The sequence below is a fragment of the Hevea brasiliensis genome, chromosome 4 (genome assembly GCF_030052815.1).
Source record: "Hevea brasiliensis isolate MT/VB/25A 57/8 chromosome 4, ASM3005281v1, whole genome shotgun sequence".
Taxonomy (NCBI): domain Eukaryota; kingdom Viridiplantae; phylum Streptophyta; class Magnoliopsida; order Malpighiales; family Euphorbiaceae; genus Hevea; species Hevea brasiliensis.
Genome location: NC_079496.1, coordinates 14,391,319 through 14,406,236, shown reverse-complemented (window position 1 = coordinate 14,406,236; position 14,918 = coordinate 14,391,319). Strand labels below are relative to the sequence as shown.

Here is a 14,918-nt window from a genome sequence, read left to right as displayed (position 1 = left end):
ACCTTTCAACCTTTTTAATAAAAATTTTATAATTAAAATAATTAATATATATATATATATATAATTAATACATATTATTATAAGTTATCTTATAGTAATTATTATTTATTATAGTATTAATAAAATAATTATTAAATAATTTATAATTTAATAATAAAAAATATTACATAATAATACTATAAAGTAGAATTTTACATATTAACTAAATAATAGTATTGTAAAAGAATGTCTATATATATATATATATATATATATATATATATATAAAGTAATGAGAGGATATGGTGCTTTATATTAAAAAAATAATGATAATGCTTATAATTTTTTTAATTGTCCAATTTAAAATATAACTACCAAAAAAACACGTTTTATTAAATAGTTAATGTGTTATAATTTTATTTATTTATAGTATCACATTATACATGCCACGTGGGTCACCTAGAGTATAGTATAATTTGCATATTTTTATTATTTTAATTTGATTTAATTTTGTTATTATTTTTTAAATATTAAATTGATTAAACAAAAATTTCAAAATTATATAAAATAAATTATTAAATAAATAAAATTAACATTTTTATTTATTCAATTGATTATTTCAGTTTAAATCCAATCATCCCTACCCTAATTAAGATAGTGGATGGAATCCCTGAACAAGACGTGGCAGCATCATATTATCATTCATGTTGGATCATACAATAATAATAGATTATTTTACATCTCACGATCTTCATAAAAAAATTATCACTAAACCCATATAAATTAAAATTTTAAATTCATAACTTTATAGGCCATAATTTTAGAAATGATTTAATAATTCACTCATGGAATTAGTTTTATTGATGATAAAATTAAAAAAATAAAATTTTCAATTGGGCATTTCAAATTATATATATATATATATATATATATATATATATATATATATATATATATATATATTCCTTTTAATTCACAAATTTTAAATTCAAGCATAAAAATATCCATTTTTCCTAAATTTGTAAAAAAATAAATTAAATAAAAATAGAAATAATACAATCAATTTAATTTGATTTTAAATTGAATTGATAAAATTAAAAAATAAAATTAATAAAATTGAATTAAAAAATTTTAATTTAATTGGATTTATTAATTTAAATTTATTTAATTGAAATTTTAATTTTTATATTTTTATTATTTACTCATATTATAAATTTATAAATTTATAAATTATATTTTATAAAATTAGTTAAAAAAATTAAATAAATCAACAAATTCATTTTTTTAAATTTTTTTTATAAAAATAATCAAACAAACTAAGAACTGAACTTGTTAAAAATGTTGGATTCAATTTTTCAATTATAATCATTTTTCTCAAAATTTTGCGAAGTACAATAGGCGACAAATCCACCTACAGCCTGACACGCTCTTGACCCGAGATCCAATGCGCTTCCCGCCACAACCCCGTTTCACACGCGTTACACCCTCCACACATGCCACACCTTCCCCTTCACTGTTTTCAGATTCCCAAACTGCTAAGCAAACAAATCACCCAAGAGGAAACCCAACTTCAAGATTTCCTAATTTCTTATTTCACGTTTCTCGATTACAAGCCAAAATCGCTTCATGTGATTTGATTTTGGATCGAGAAGTTACTGGAAGGTGTAAATTTTGGGAGATTGTTGAAGTTGTCCGTAGTCGCTGGCAATGGAGGCGATACTGGCACGAGCCCTCGAGTACACGCTCAAGTATTGGCTCAAATCCTTCTCTAGAGATCAGTTAAAGCTTCAAGGACGTGTCGTACAACTATCCAATTTAGGTAAGTAGAGTTTCCTCATTGCTTAATCAAGTTATTTGGAAGACTATCTGCTTTTTTTTTTTTTTTAATTTATTTTTTAAGTTCATTTTGGTCTAATTTTCTGTGGATAGTTATCTGCTTTTGAAGGTTAAGTTTAGTGGTTTTTCATTTTTCTTTTCTAAAATCAAAGTAATAGCTCCGATAGAAATGTTGAATTTAGGTTTATATATTTTGTTTTTGTGTTTGGATTTAGATATAAATGGAGATGCCTTGCATGCCAGCATGGGATTGCCACCGGCCTTGAATGTAACAAAGGCAAAAGTGGGCAAATTTGAGATAATTGTTAGTATTCTTTCTCTCTTTTTTGTTTTTTGATCTTTTGTTATTATTATTTTTTATTTCCTTTTCTGATCTTATTGTGAATTTACTAAATTGTTTTGTAACTTGTTGATATATAACAATGTTCAAGAGATTGATAGAAAAAAGTTGAAGTTTGCAGTTTAATTGGCTGTGTAATTACTAGGAAAAAAAGAAAAAGAGAAAGAACTTGACTTGTGGAAACTTAATTAGCTTAGATTATTCGGCTGAAGGGAATTTCCTGTCATTATTATTATTATTATTATTACTTTTTTCGTGTTGAGACAATGGAAGTGAGGATGTGAAAAAGTTCACTATTTTGGTGCGACTGCAATTAGGTTGTGGCATATATTGATCTTTTCTGGGATATGCAAATTGAAAAGATTGCATTTATTGTTCAAAATTTATATGTATAATTTCTTTCTTTATTTTTTGATAGCAATCAGACTTTGTTTTATTCCATTCTTAAGTTTTATTTTTCTCTAACTTGCAAGTGCTTGCTTTCTAATTTAGTTTAATTGCTTTTATACTTTTCCCTTTTTTCTCCCCAGCTCCCATATATTAGTAATGTACAAGTAGAACCAATTGTTATACAAATTGATAAGCTCGATTTGGTTCTGGAGGAGAATCGTGATTTGGATGCATGTGGCAGCTCTAACAGGTATTGTCAGTTCACTTTCAGGTAGTAGCAGAATGATGCCTATAGTTTTAGTTGAAACTGTTGCTGATTCTTTTCACTATTGCAGCATCCAGTCATCTGCTGGCTCCAGTAAGGCTAGCGGCTATGGATTTGCTGACAAGGTAGGTGCTATCTTGGGTGCAGTTGCATTGAGATTTTTGGTATTTTTAATTCAATGACTATAGTCAGCCTCTGGAAATGTGATTCTTTTTCTAAACTCTAATACCTCAATCCTTCAAAACCAAGGCTTTTTGCTTGCTAGAAATCTGTAAAATTGAACAAGGATGTGTACATGTTTGATTTTTCTTAAATATAATTGCTTTCCCTTTTCTTATGAGTTTTATGTACTTAGGTTATCCTTATTAGGAGAACACAAATTTCAGGTCTTAGTTTGCTTGGAGCTTATTTATTCAATGTGGCAACCCAACACTTTGTCTTTACTGACCTTGTGGTTAATGACATGCAATGGGTTGGATATATTGGACATAAAATTTGCCTTTTTTGCATACCAGATTGCAGATGGAATGACAATTCAGGTTAGCACAGTCAATCTTCTACTTGAAACGCGTGGGGGTGTTCGACGCAAGGGTGGTGCTGCCTGGTAAGTGCTTATTGTTTTCACCAGCTTTATGTTGGCATCCAGTTATTAGTTATCTGTTTGTATCAATTGGAATGTGTGTAAGTTTACTTATTACTTGCTTAACATTATATCTTCGTTCCAATATTTAGTTTCCTCTATTTCTCTGAGCAACATAATATTCAATGTAAAATAGGAACTAATGTTGCTGTCACCTCTTGTTAATTTTTGTTTGAGCGTGCTTTGAAATTTAAGTTGATAAGTCTTTTTTCACCATTATGGAAATCATATAATCATCTCTATTCATTCTTCAGGGCAGCACCTCTAGCATCTATCACGATACGCAACCTTTTATTGTGTACCACAAACGAAAATTGGCAGGTAATTTTGCTATATGCACAATCTTGATTGCTTTCTTTAGTTCAAATTCTTACATGGGTAGTTATATGTTGCAGGTTGTAAATCTAAAGGAAGCACGTGAATTCTCCAATAACAAAGGGTTTATATATGTGTTCAAGGTAAGATGAAAGTTCTTGATAATGTAGACACCCCATGATATGTATGTTTAGAAAGATTCGACTGCATTATTTATTTTTCGGAAGTGAGGCTGTGTCTGTGTCCTTCAGTTATTTTTATGAAATTTATAATGATGCTAAATTCTTTCCTTTACAGAAACTTGAATGGGAGTCTTTATCTATTGATCTCCTGCCTCATCCTGATATGTTTGCCGATGCCAGTTTAGCACGTTCTCAAGGGGGTTCAACTCAAAGAGATGATGATGGTGCGAAGCGAGTTTTCTTTGGTGGAGAACGGTTTTTGGAAGGAATATCAGGAGAGGCTCATGTAATGCCAATTGTTCATTTTAAGTAAATTCTTGATGAGCTTTTGCTTTATTTTGGACTATGGAGAAATGATCAAAAGCTTTATTTAGTTTTATCTGGGTTATAAAGTCCTATTTGTGTCCTCATTTCATAATTTGTATCAGATCACAGTACAGAGGACTGAACAAAACAGTCCCCTTGGGCTGGAGGTTCAACTACATATTACAGAAGCTGTCTGTCCTGCATTAAGTGAACCAGGTAAAAGTGAAATGTTCTCCAGCAACCAGATTCTCTGTTCATATTTCATAATATATAAAATAAATGTCTCAAGTACTTAAATGACATTGTATGAGCAGGACTCCGAGCTCTTCTCCGCTTTCTGACTGGATTATATGTGTGTCTTAATAGGGGGGATGTGGATTTGAAGGCTCAGCAGGTTACAAGTTGCTTATATTATTACCCTTAACATCAGCTGTAGTATTTCTTGTTAAACTGTCATGGAGGAATCTCAACTAAGCACTCTTTCTGACTCCCTTTATCTTTTACTTTGATTCCTGCAGCGATCTACAGAAGCAGCAGGACGTTCATTAGTCTCTATTCTTGTAGATCATATATTTTTATGCATTAAGGATGCAGGTTAGTTTGTTTTCCCTTTCTATTTACTTTCCTTATTAATATTTTAGCTTTTAGTGTTCTATTCAAGACTTATATATATATATATATATATATATATATATATATATATATATATATATATATATATATATATAAGGCTTTTTTTTAATAATTTTTTTTGTTATTATCTGCTGATACTTTTCCTGTGTCATGTCATGTGTGGATGTTTATTCCTCCACTCAGTTATGTGTTCCACATGATTGAGACCACACTTTTCCTTTGGGCTTTGATGTATGTGTAGGAGGGACATCTACCCGCAACCCAAGATAGTTCTCTGTTATTTAGATTGCAATTTTCATGAATTGACCATTTGCGCTCATTTTGATTTTACTTGCAGAGTTCCAGCTTGAGCTCTTGATGCAGTCACTTCTCTTTTCTCGGGTATTGTCCCATAATCCATAAATGTTAAACTTCTGAATAACAAAAATATCACTTAAGTAGTCCAATTTTTGTTGGTAAGGTATTGTCATGTTAACTCTAGTTACTAGATATTAAAAAAAAAAAAAAAATTGTTAAAAGGAGCTATAGCATCTCAAGTGACCTAAGGATGAGTAATTTATATTTTGTTACTTGAAATGTCTTATTTTTACTCTCAAACCAATCAGTTAACTGAGGAATGAAAAATTTTCATAAGTCATTAAGTTGATCTTTATGAGAAAAATAATGAACTTAATTTCTCTATTTTCTTAAGAAAAAATTATTTATTCTCTGAATTTTTTTTGAGTGATTCAGAGCATTCACTCTTCAATTTTTGATGTAGAAATGTCTACAACATGGACTAGAGAACTTCCATTTTGTTGAGATCTGGTGGACCTTTTAAGTATTGTTGGCAATTTTCATAGTTCTACTGTTTTATTTGCAATTCCTTCATCTAGAATCTCTAAGATCCTTGAAATTTTAGACCATTGTGCTGTGTGCTTCTATACATTTCTGTTTGGGCAGTTGTTATGATTTTAATTAGTGCAAGATCTTATACTGGGCTGGTTTCTTTCTAGGCAACAGTTTCTGATGGAGAAATTGCTAATAACTTGACTAAAGTTATGATTGGTGGACTGTTCTTAAGGTAAAATTTCATTGCTTTTCTTTTATTGATTGGAACTTCTAAATATTCTCTCATTAGCTCATTCAATTATTCTTTTTCTGTGATATAACTTTAGATTTGTTGTTTGGTGGTGTTGGAACTTTTACATGGCATTCCTTTACTCCAGGGGTGGTTACCCAGTAACTTCATCAATTTGATGGTCTCTCCTTCTCCTTCTTCTTCTCCTGCTCTTTTGGTTCTTCCTCAGTTCCTCCTCTTCTTTTTCTTCTTCTTAGAATTGAGGAGAGTGATGAGTGATTGGATCTAATAGTTACGCTGTTGAATTTGTATGGAATGAAAAAAAATCAATTGAAATTATTGCATGACGACTTTGAATATTAGTCTGTTCTTTTGATAAAAGAGAGTTTTATTAGAGAGTAAAGAAATAATGATTCTTAAAGTTCTTGCATTTCAATTAGAACAGGATACTATGGTATAGGCAACTCTGTGTCATTTTTTTGGGATTCCAATGCAGGAGAGGCTGTTATGTACCAGCTTGTGTTGTTTCATGTATATTTATCCTGGATCAGTCAATATGGATATTGCAATATTATAGGACCATATAAATGCCTGTTACTCAGACTAAGAGGCTTTAAACATTTGCTATCAGGAAAAAATTCATTAAACGATTGCTGTGTTGCAAAACCCTGATATCATTATTCATAATTGCAACTGCAAGTCAGAACCATGAATTTACCACCAGAAATGTAGCCCATCACCAAAGAATTTTTTTTTTCTTGCATCTTGAAATGGATTAGCAATAGGTATGTTGGCAAACATGCTGTTTGTGGCATATGAAAAAAAGTACTTTAGACGAAAAAAATGTCTGAAAAGTTGGCTTTTAGTCAGTGACTGATAGAATATGATACACATATTGGAGATAATATCTGTATTCACTATAATTTTTGGTATTGATCTTTTCAAGAACTGCAGACAAAATAAAGCTTTAACTGTAGAGAGAACTTTAGCCTCCTTAAATGTTGCTGGTTAGAGGAAAATTGTTTGTAGGACTTGTGGGGGAGCTTCTCAAACTACTAAAAGTTGAAGTCCTTGTATCAGACCCCTTAGAAAAGTGAAAAAAAGAATATAAAGTAACAAGTGGAGATTAGTAGTTCCTCTTTTGTTAATATTTCTTAAAAAATGAAAATGAATGGTTAGGGAGGTGATAAAAGTGTAGATTATAAAATCTTCATAGAAAAGAGAGGAAAATCCCTAAGAAACAAATTTTCAAGGGCTCTTGTAGTTGTAGGTCCATCCAGCCAGATATCTCTCTGATGGATTACTTGGGAATAACATCTGATACAATATCTTATCTGCGTCTCCTATTTGGAGATCTGATGGAGTGATGGGGATTATTATCCTTATCCCATACTAGCAATTGCAGTTCAATCATCAATACTGGGATGGAGATGGGGAAAACCATAAGGATTCCTCTTCAATTCCTTGGCTGGCTCTTGGTCCTGACTCTTGATACTGAAAGAAAGATTCATTAAACTGTGAAGTGGTTCCTATGCCTGTTATAAAGTACAAGAATATCAGATGGCTGACTTTTGGGCGTAAGAAAAAGATGTGGGGTGGGGGGAGATTGATTTATATTATCAATAACTTGATTGTAATTACCATGTGAATTGCTTAATGCAGGGACACCTTTTCACGCCCTCCATGTACTTTGGTGCAGCCATCCATGGAGGCTGTCATAGAAAATGATGTGCAGATTCCTGCCTTTGGTATTATTTAAACCTATTAATTTTAAAGAATCCTATTCCTTATTTTATGAATGTATATGTAGTTAGGACTGGATGTTGGTTGGTTAAAGTTTGTCTAATTGTTTACTTGTCTTCACAGCTAAGAATTTTTGCCCTCCTATATATCCTCTGGGAGACCTGCAGTGGCATCTAAGTGTAGGTGTTCCCTTGATATGCCTTCATTCCCTTCAGGTCAAGCCTTCTCCAGTCCCGCCATCTTTTGCTTCAGAAACGGTTATTGCTTGCCAGCCTCTTATGGTATGTGTTGATAATCTCAATATATAACTTTTTATCATCCGATGTACTTAGTGCTAATCATAATTTATCATTGTTTGTTCAGATTCACGTCCAGGAAGAATCATGTTTACGGATATCTTCCTTCTTAGCTGATGGAATTGTTGTTAGTCGTGGAGATGTTTTACCTGATTTTTCATTAAATTCCTTAACGTTCATTATCAAGGAATTAGATGTCACTGTTCCTCTGGACATGAGTAAATTGGATAATCCAACTGCCAGCAAGAATTCTTTTGCCCAGAATTCCTTTACTGGAGCAAGGCTTCACATTGAAAACTTGTTTTTCTCAGAGTCACCTTCCCTAAAACTCAGGCTGCTAAACCTGGAGAAGGATCCTGCTTGCTTCTGTCTGTGGCAGGGTCAGCCTATTGATGCAAGCCAGAAGAAATGGACTGCTGGAGCATCACATCTTGGTTTGTCTCTGGAAACATCTGCCAGATCTACTGGGCAATTGAATTCTCATGTGTTGGCTTCAGGCTTGTGGAGGTGTGTTGAACTAAAAGATGCTTCTATTGAGGCAGCCATGGTAACTGCTGATGGAAGTCCATTAACAAATGTTCCTCCTCCTGGAGGTGTTGTCAGAGTGGGTGTTGCTTGTCAACAGTATTTGTCCAACACTTCTGTTGAGCAGTTATTTTTTGTCTTGGATCTATATGCTTACTTTGGCAGAGTTGGTGAAAAGATTGCCTCAGTTGGCAGAAGTAGGAGACCAAAGAGAATTGGGAATGAATCTTCAGGTGGTAGGCTAATGGATGAGGTTCCTTGTGATACTGCAGTAAGCCTCGCAGTGAAGGGACTTCAGCTTAGATTTCTAGAGTCTTCCTCCATAGATATTGAGGGAAGGCCTCTGGTTCAATTTATTGGAGAAGATCTTTTCTTCAAAGTTGCCCATAGAACCCTTGGTGGCGCTATTGCTGTGTCATCCACTTTACAATGGCAAACTGTTGAGGTTGACTGTGTAGAGACAGAGGGAAGTTTGGTTCATGAAAATGGCACAATTTTAACTTCTGTTGATAATGGCTGTGTGGTGTCTACAGATGGCTGTCCTCAACTAAGAGCTGTCTTTTGGGTGCATGACCAGAGGAAACATCAACGAAATGGTATTGCGCAGGCAATTCCATTCCTGGATGTTAACATAGTACATGTGATTCCATTCAGTGAACGTGATAAAGAGTGCCATAGCTTAAGCGTGTCAGCCTGTATTTCTGGTATTCGCCTTGGTGGTGGAATGAACTATGCTGAAACTCTGTTGCATCGATTTGGAATACTGGGGCCTGATGGTGGTCCTGGAGAAGGGCTTTCTAAAGGATTAAAGAATTTATCAACAGGACCACTATCAAAACTTTTCAAAACATCTTCTCTCTCAGTTGATGATTTAGGAGAAGGTATGGAACAAAATATTTGTCTAAATGGTTTCTCGTTATCTATATGCTGTACTACTGTGTTATTGTTTCAAGGTTTCTGCATCAGCTGCATTGTTCTTAAGTTTTCAGTTTTTCTACAGATAAGAGTTCAGAAAATGGGGAAGATGGTGGATTTTTGAACTTGGAAATGCCAGATGATGTGGATGTGTGTATAGAATTGAAAGATTGGTTGTTTGCGCTTGAGGGTGCACAAGAGATGGCAGAAAGGTGGCGGTTTTCTGATCATGAACATGTGGGCAGAGAAGTGAGTTGCTGGCATACAACTTTCCAAAGTTTGTTAGTAAAAGCAAAAAAAACCATTCCAAGGCAAGAACTGAATGGAAAAGGGAAATCACATGAAAGACAGAAATATCCTGTGGAATTGGTGATAGTAAGTATAATTTTTTTTCCCGTCCTTTCCCTCATTTTTAAGGAATTAATAAATATTAATACTGGTGGTTTTGAGGCTTTTCAATTCTTTACTAATAGAGCATTATTGCATGATTTGATAGATTTCCTTTAAGAATGTACTCTCCTTGGATAGCAGCAAATCTTTGGCACCTGACATGAGGATTTTCTTTGAAACCTAACCTATATCATATCCTAGGCTGTATGTTAGGTAATTACTGGGTGCCAATGCTAGGGCTGGGGCATGTGCCTGTTTGGAAGTAGCTTTCTTTTAGGTGTCCGTTTGTTGTAGGATATCTCTAGCACCACCTTGTCATTAATTGGAGTTAATTATTGGTTTGTTGTGTGTTTAACCTGTATTTGGTCACCCTTTTGTTAGACTTTTGCTTTGGTCCGGGTTAAGGAAGTATATAAGTTGAGGGTTAGGACTTGGGCAAAGCAAATTGAGATTTGGTTTTATACTTTTCTGACAACAGTAGAATTTCCTGTAGGATTGATCCAACAATGTGGCTTTCTTGTTAATGCTCTAGGCTTTAGTTTCCTTGTCAATTTCATCTAAATCAGAAAAGTTCAATCTGTAGTCCTGGATTTATGTTTATCTCAAGTGAATCTTCTCCTTGTTTCTTTGCTTGCTATCGGTGATTGTGAGAGGTGCTTGTAGGTTGGTGTGAAAGGCTTGCAGATCTTGAAGCCACTTGGACAAAAGGGCATTTCTGTGTCTGAGAATGGGATAAAACAAGTTATTGAGACTGGAGGGATAAATCTTGAAGCTCACATGGTGATGTCAGGGGAAAATGTTGATGATGACATGCCCACGTGGATAGTGGAAAACTTGAAATTCTCTGTTAACCAACCGGTAAAAGATTAGGACTTCCCAAGTATTTCAGGAGTGCCTTTTATTGGATGTGACCATTTGAGCATTATGATAATTTTATGTTGTAGATTGAAGCTGTTGTGACCAAAGATGAGCTCCAGCACCTTGCTCTGCTGTGCAAGTCTGAAGTTGATGCAATGGGTCGGATAGCTGCTGGGGTCCTGAAGCTACTCAAATTGGAGCGTTCCATTGGCCAGGCAACCATATACCAACTCAGCAACCTTGGTATGCCTAATATTTGAACTAATTCCTTGTCATTTCTATTGGAATTGCCTTCCTAATATTTGCCAAGTTTTAGATTGTATTTTAAAAATTATTTGCGAGTTGGGAATGTATATTGGTTTAACAGTTGGCGAACCACAGATTGAGTCAAGTGTCGGTGTTGGGAGTCTGATATGCTGGATGAGGACTGTTGACTAATGTAACTAAATGAACTGAAAATATATGCATAGAGCAAACAAAATGTGAGCATTAACAAGGTCATGGCAAACTAACTAAATATACAGAAACAGAGTGAAAAATGATAAATTGACAATGGTAAACCGGTTGTGGAATTGATAAATTATGATTCATGGGTACAACAACTTGCTTCATAGTGTGTGCTTAGATGGTTTCACGTATAATCAATGCTTTCATGAAATATTGCTGAAAGCAAAGTATTTTACCTTGGATTAATCAAATCAGAGAGTTGTCAAGTGCATTCTGTGTTTAGGAAAATTGTTAGGTCTCCTATAAAGAAAACTGGTTGGTTCTGTTAAGAAATGGACACAATATAGAATTGTCTGAAATTGTTTCAGACTTCTTAAAGGTATGGTCAAATATTTTACCACTTGTCTGAAATGGACATGTGAAGCGTTGACATACGGAGGGTCCAGTTAAACAAGTAGAGCACATTAGGTTAGAGGATAAAAAAAAAAGAAGGGGTAGACCTAAACTAACTTGGAGGAGAGTAGTACAACGTGGCCTAGAAATATTACACATTCCCGAGGATTTAATCCAAAATCATTTAGAGTGGAGAAAGAGAATCTATATAGCCAATCCCAAATTTTTAGAATAAATGCTTAGTTTAGTTGAGTTGAGTTGAGTTGAGTTATTTCAAATTTTATTTTTAGTACTTATATTTCTCAAATTTTTTAATAAAAATTCCATAATAGAAATAATTAAAATCTATGTATGTATAATATAAATATAAATAAATGTAATTAATATATGTTAATATATTGTAAGTTACCTTATAATAATGGCTACTTATCATAGTATTAATAGAGCAATTATTAAATAATTTATAACTTATATATAATAGAGAATATAATGTGACAATACTATGAAAGATAATGTCACATGTTAGCCATGTGGCAATACTATAAAAGAGAATGTCACGTGTTAGCCATGACTCTTAGAAATACCTTCCTGATTTATATATATATTAGCTAAATGCCCGTACTTTTGCTCGTGGATTAATTAGTTTTTTATTTTTGATATTTAAATTGTTAATATATTTATAATTAATATTAATATAATATAATAAATATAAATTTAATATTATATAAATTATTAAAACATATCTCTAAAATGCATCAAAAATATATAAAATGTTAAAAGAAATAATTATTAGTATAAACTTACATTAATATTTCAAATAATTTAAAAAATTATAAATAAAAAGCAAAATAAAACATAAAAAATATACCTCTATTTAAAAAATTGCAATAAATTAATTTTAAATATATTATTATCAATTAATGCATTTTATTATTTTCTAATTTGTAATATTTAAAGCTGATTGTAAAAATTTTGAGAGTTGAATATGCAATTAAATAATATTTTCTGAGTGCAATAATATGAGATTATTTAAATAATGTAATGTAAATTATACATTAATTATATGTAAATGGGTTTAATATAGGAGATATTTAAGGAGATAATGTTATAATAATGGTGCAAAATTCTTTACAAAAGTAAATGTAGGTTTGAAATGGTAACAATGATATAAAGTTTATATTTATTATTTAATTAATAAGAAATAACTTATAATAATTTATTTGTTTATAAGAAGGAAAGATATTTCACTAATTAAAAATAAAATTAAAAAGTGAAATATAAATTCATATATAATTTTTTTCATAAATGAATTAAAATTAAAAAATATATATACAAATATTTTAATAATGTATTTAATCAAAAAGGCTTTAGTTTTAAAAAAAATTAATTTTTCAAGAAAATAATAATTTAAATAAAAAATTAAAATATTAATGTCAATAATAATAATGATAATTAAAAGAAAAATAAAAAAATAAAAAATTAATATAAAAGAGAGTTATACACTATTTTTGTGGAGGATGACATGTGACAAATAATATTTTTGTATAAATGAATTTATAAAGAAAAAATAATGTAAACAATTTTTAAATAATGCATTTAATTATGAAGGCATTAATTTTTAAAAATAAAAATTTAAAGAAAATAATTTAAATAATAAAAATTAAGATAATAATGTGAATAATAATGCTAATTAAAAGAAAAATAAAAAAATCAAATAATTAACATGAAGATAGTTATACACACATTTTTAATGGATGGTAACATGTGACAAATAATGTTTTTATATAAATAATTTATAAAAAAATTAATATTAAAAATTTTTAAATAATGCATTTAATCACAAAGGCCTTAATTTTTAAAAATAAAATTTTAAAGAAAATAATAATTTAAATCATAAAAATATAGTATTGCTAATATTAATGATAATTAAAAGAAAATAAATTAAATAATTAGCATAAAACAGAGTTATACTCGTTTTATGGAGGGTGCATGTAACAATCTCTTTAAAAAAATTAAATAATTAGGTTAAAAGAAAGTTACACACTCGTTATGGAAGGTGACATGGCAAAATTTTGAGAAAAAGTGTCACGTGACAGCATCATCAGAATATATGCCTGCTTTATTTATATATATATATTGAGTTTTGGCCTTGTTGAAAACTTGAGTCCTGAGATAATTGCAACATCTTGTCTGTGTGAGGTGATATAGATACTATCATTACTGTTCACAAGTTATTTTTGTCAAGTTAAAGTTTGATCATGCAGCCATCTGATGCCCTAGTTGGTTTAGATGAGCTGCTGCTACTGCTGCTTTAAACATGCCAATCTATGAGCTTTCTTCTTAATTAGATGTTTCTTTCTCATTTTACTTGCTTGAATCTCAACCCTAATGTTGTGGACCATCAAGTTCCAACTCATGGCATATGCAATCCAGGTCCCAGAGTAGAACTAATCACTTAGTTAGCTTTGCATCTCAGGTTTAGCTTCTTTGCTCTTCTTGGTGATTCAGAATTTATCAATTTATGACTTGCAGGAAGTGAGAGCTTTGAGAAGATTTTCTCCCCTCAAAAACTTAGCAGGGGTAGTAGTCCTTGTAGCGTCGGTTTCTCTTCAATGTCAAATCCGATTGAGACTCCGCAGACAACATTGGAATCAACAGTTGGTTCACTTGAGGAGGCAGTTTTGGATTCACAAGCTAAATGTTCTGCCCTTATTACTGATATATCTGCATCAGAATCCTCTGTACAGTACCTTGCTGAAATCAAACAATTAAGTCAGAAGCTCGAAAGTATGCAGAATTTAATAAAGCAATTACGGACTCAAATCTAAATTGCTTTAGCCATGCCCCTCCATCGTGTGAAATTTTTGGATCATATGGTATACTCGATTCTTTTCTTGTACATACGTATAGTATTATAGAAATAGGTTGAGTGTTGCAGTGATGAGGCAGAAATGAAAGCTGTTCATTTGTAGTAAAACAGATTTTGCATCCCGTAGATGAAAATATCGTTGTGAAATGTGGTTGGTAAACATGTTTGCAGTATTGCCAGAGCAAGCTGGTTTAAATACTTTGATTTGCCAATATTACTTATATTTTTATTCAAATAAAATCTCTATTCTCTTTTAATGGTTGGTTTATTTTTCTCCTTGTTTCATGCTACTTGGTATAAAAAGAAACATTCAGTTATGTTCTTGTATTACGTTAGTTCTTTTTTTTTTTTTTTTGAAAACTAGGGTTTTTGATAATTTGACAATCCAAAGTACACTTGGTGGTGCAACATACAAGAAGAAAGTATCAATGTTTAATGAACTAACATTTAACGGTTTTCATGACACAAATGAAAATGAACAGATTATTCATGTGAGAATCAACTCCCATCAAAAGACATTACAGTTTGTCTAATCG

General features: G+C 31.6%; 1 protein-coding gene across 2 annotated transcripts; it reads left to right on the top strand.

The window, feature by feature from the left end:
• The first annotated feature begins 1,404 nt into the window (after positions 1-1,404).
• Positions 1,405-14,639, top strand: LOC110632702 (uncharacterized). 2 transcript variants are annotated; one of them, XM_021781019.2, is made up of 20 exons: positions 1,405-1,798; positions 2,031-2,119; positions 2,686-2,795; positions 2,881-2,935; positions 3,326-3,414; positions 3,705-3,771; positions 3,846-3,908; positions 4,063-4,233; positions 4,376-4,469; positions 4,568-4,647; positions 4,772-4,847; positions 5,224-5,267; positions 5,882-5,949; positions 7,609-7,694; positions 7,813-7,970; positions 8,053-9,391; positions 9,511-9,800; positions 10,479-10,673; positions 10,760-10,916; positions 14,046-14,639. In XM_021781019.2, exons 1-20 carry the CDS (start codon positions 1,687-1,689, stop codon positions 14,339-14,341), a joined length of 3,639 nt encoding a protein of 1,212 aa, XP_021636711.2. In that variant the 5' UTR covers positions 1,405-1,686; the 3' UTR covers positions 14,342-14,639. The 2 variants fall into 2 exon arrangements, with proteins under 2 accessions (XP_021636711.2, XP_021636712.2); XM_021781020.2 differs by lacking the exon at positions 14,046-14,639 and adding an exon at positions 11,041-11,755 and having other exon boundaries at positions 1,429-1,798.
• The last annotated feature ends 279 nt before the right edge of the window (positions 14,640-14,918 follow it).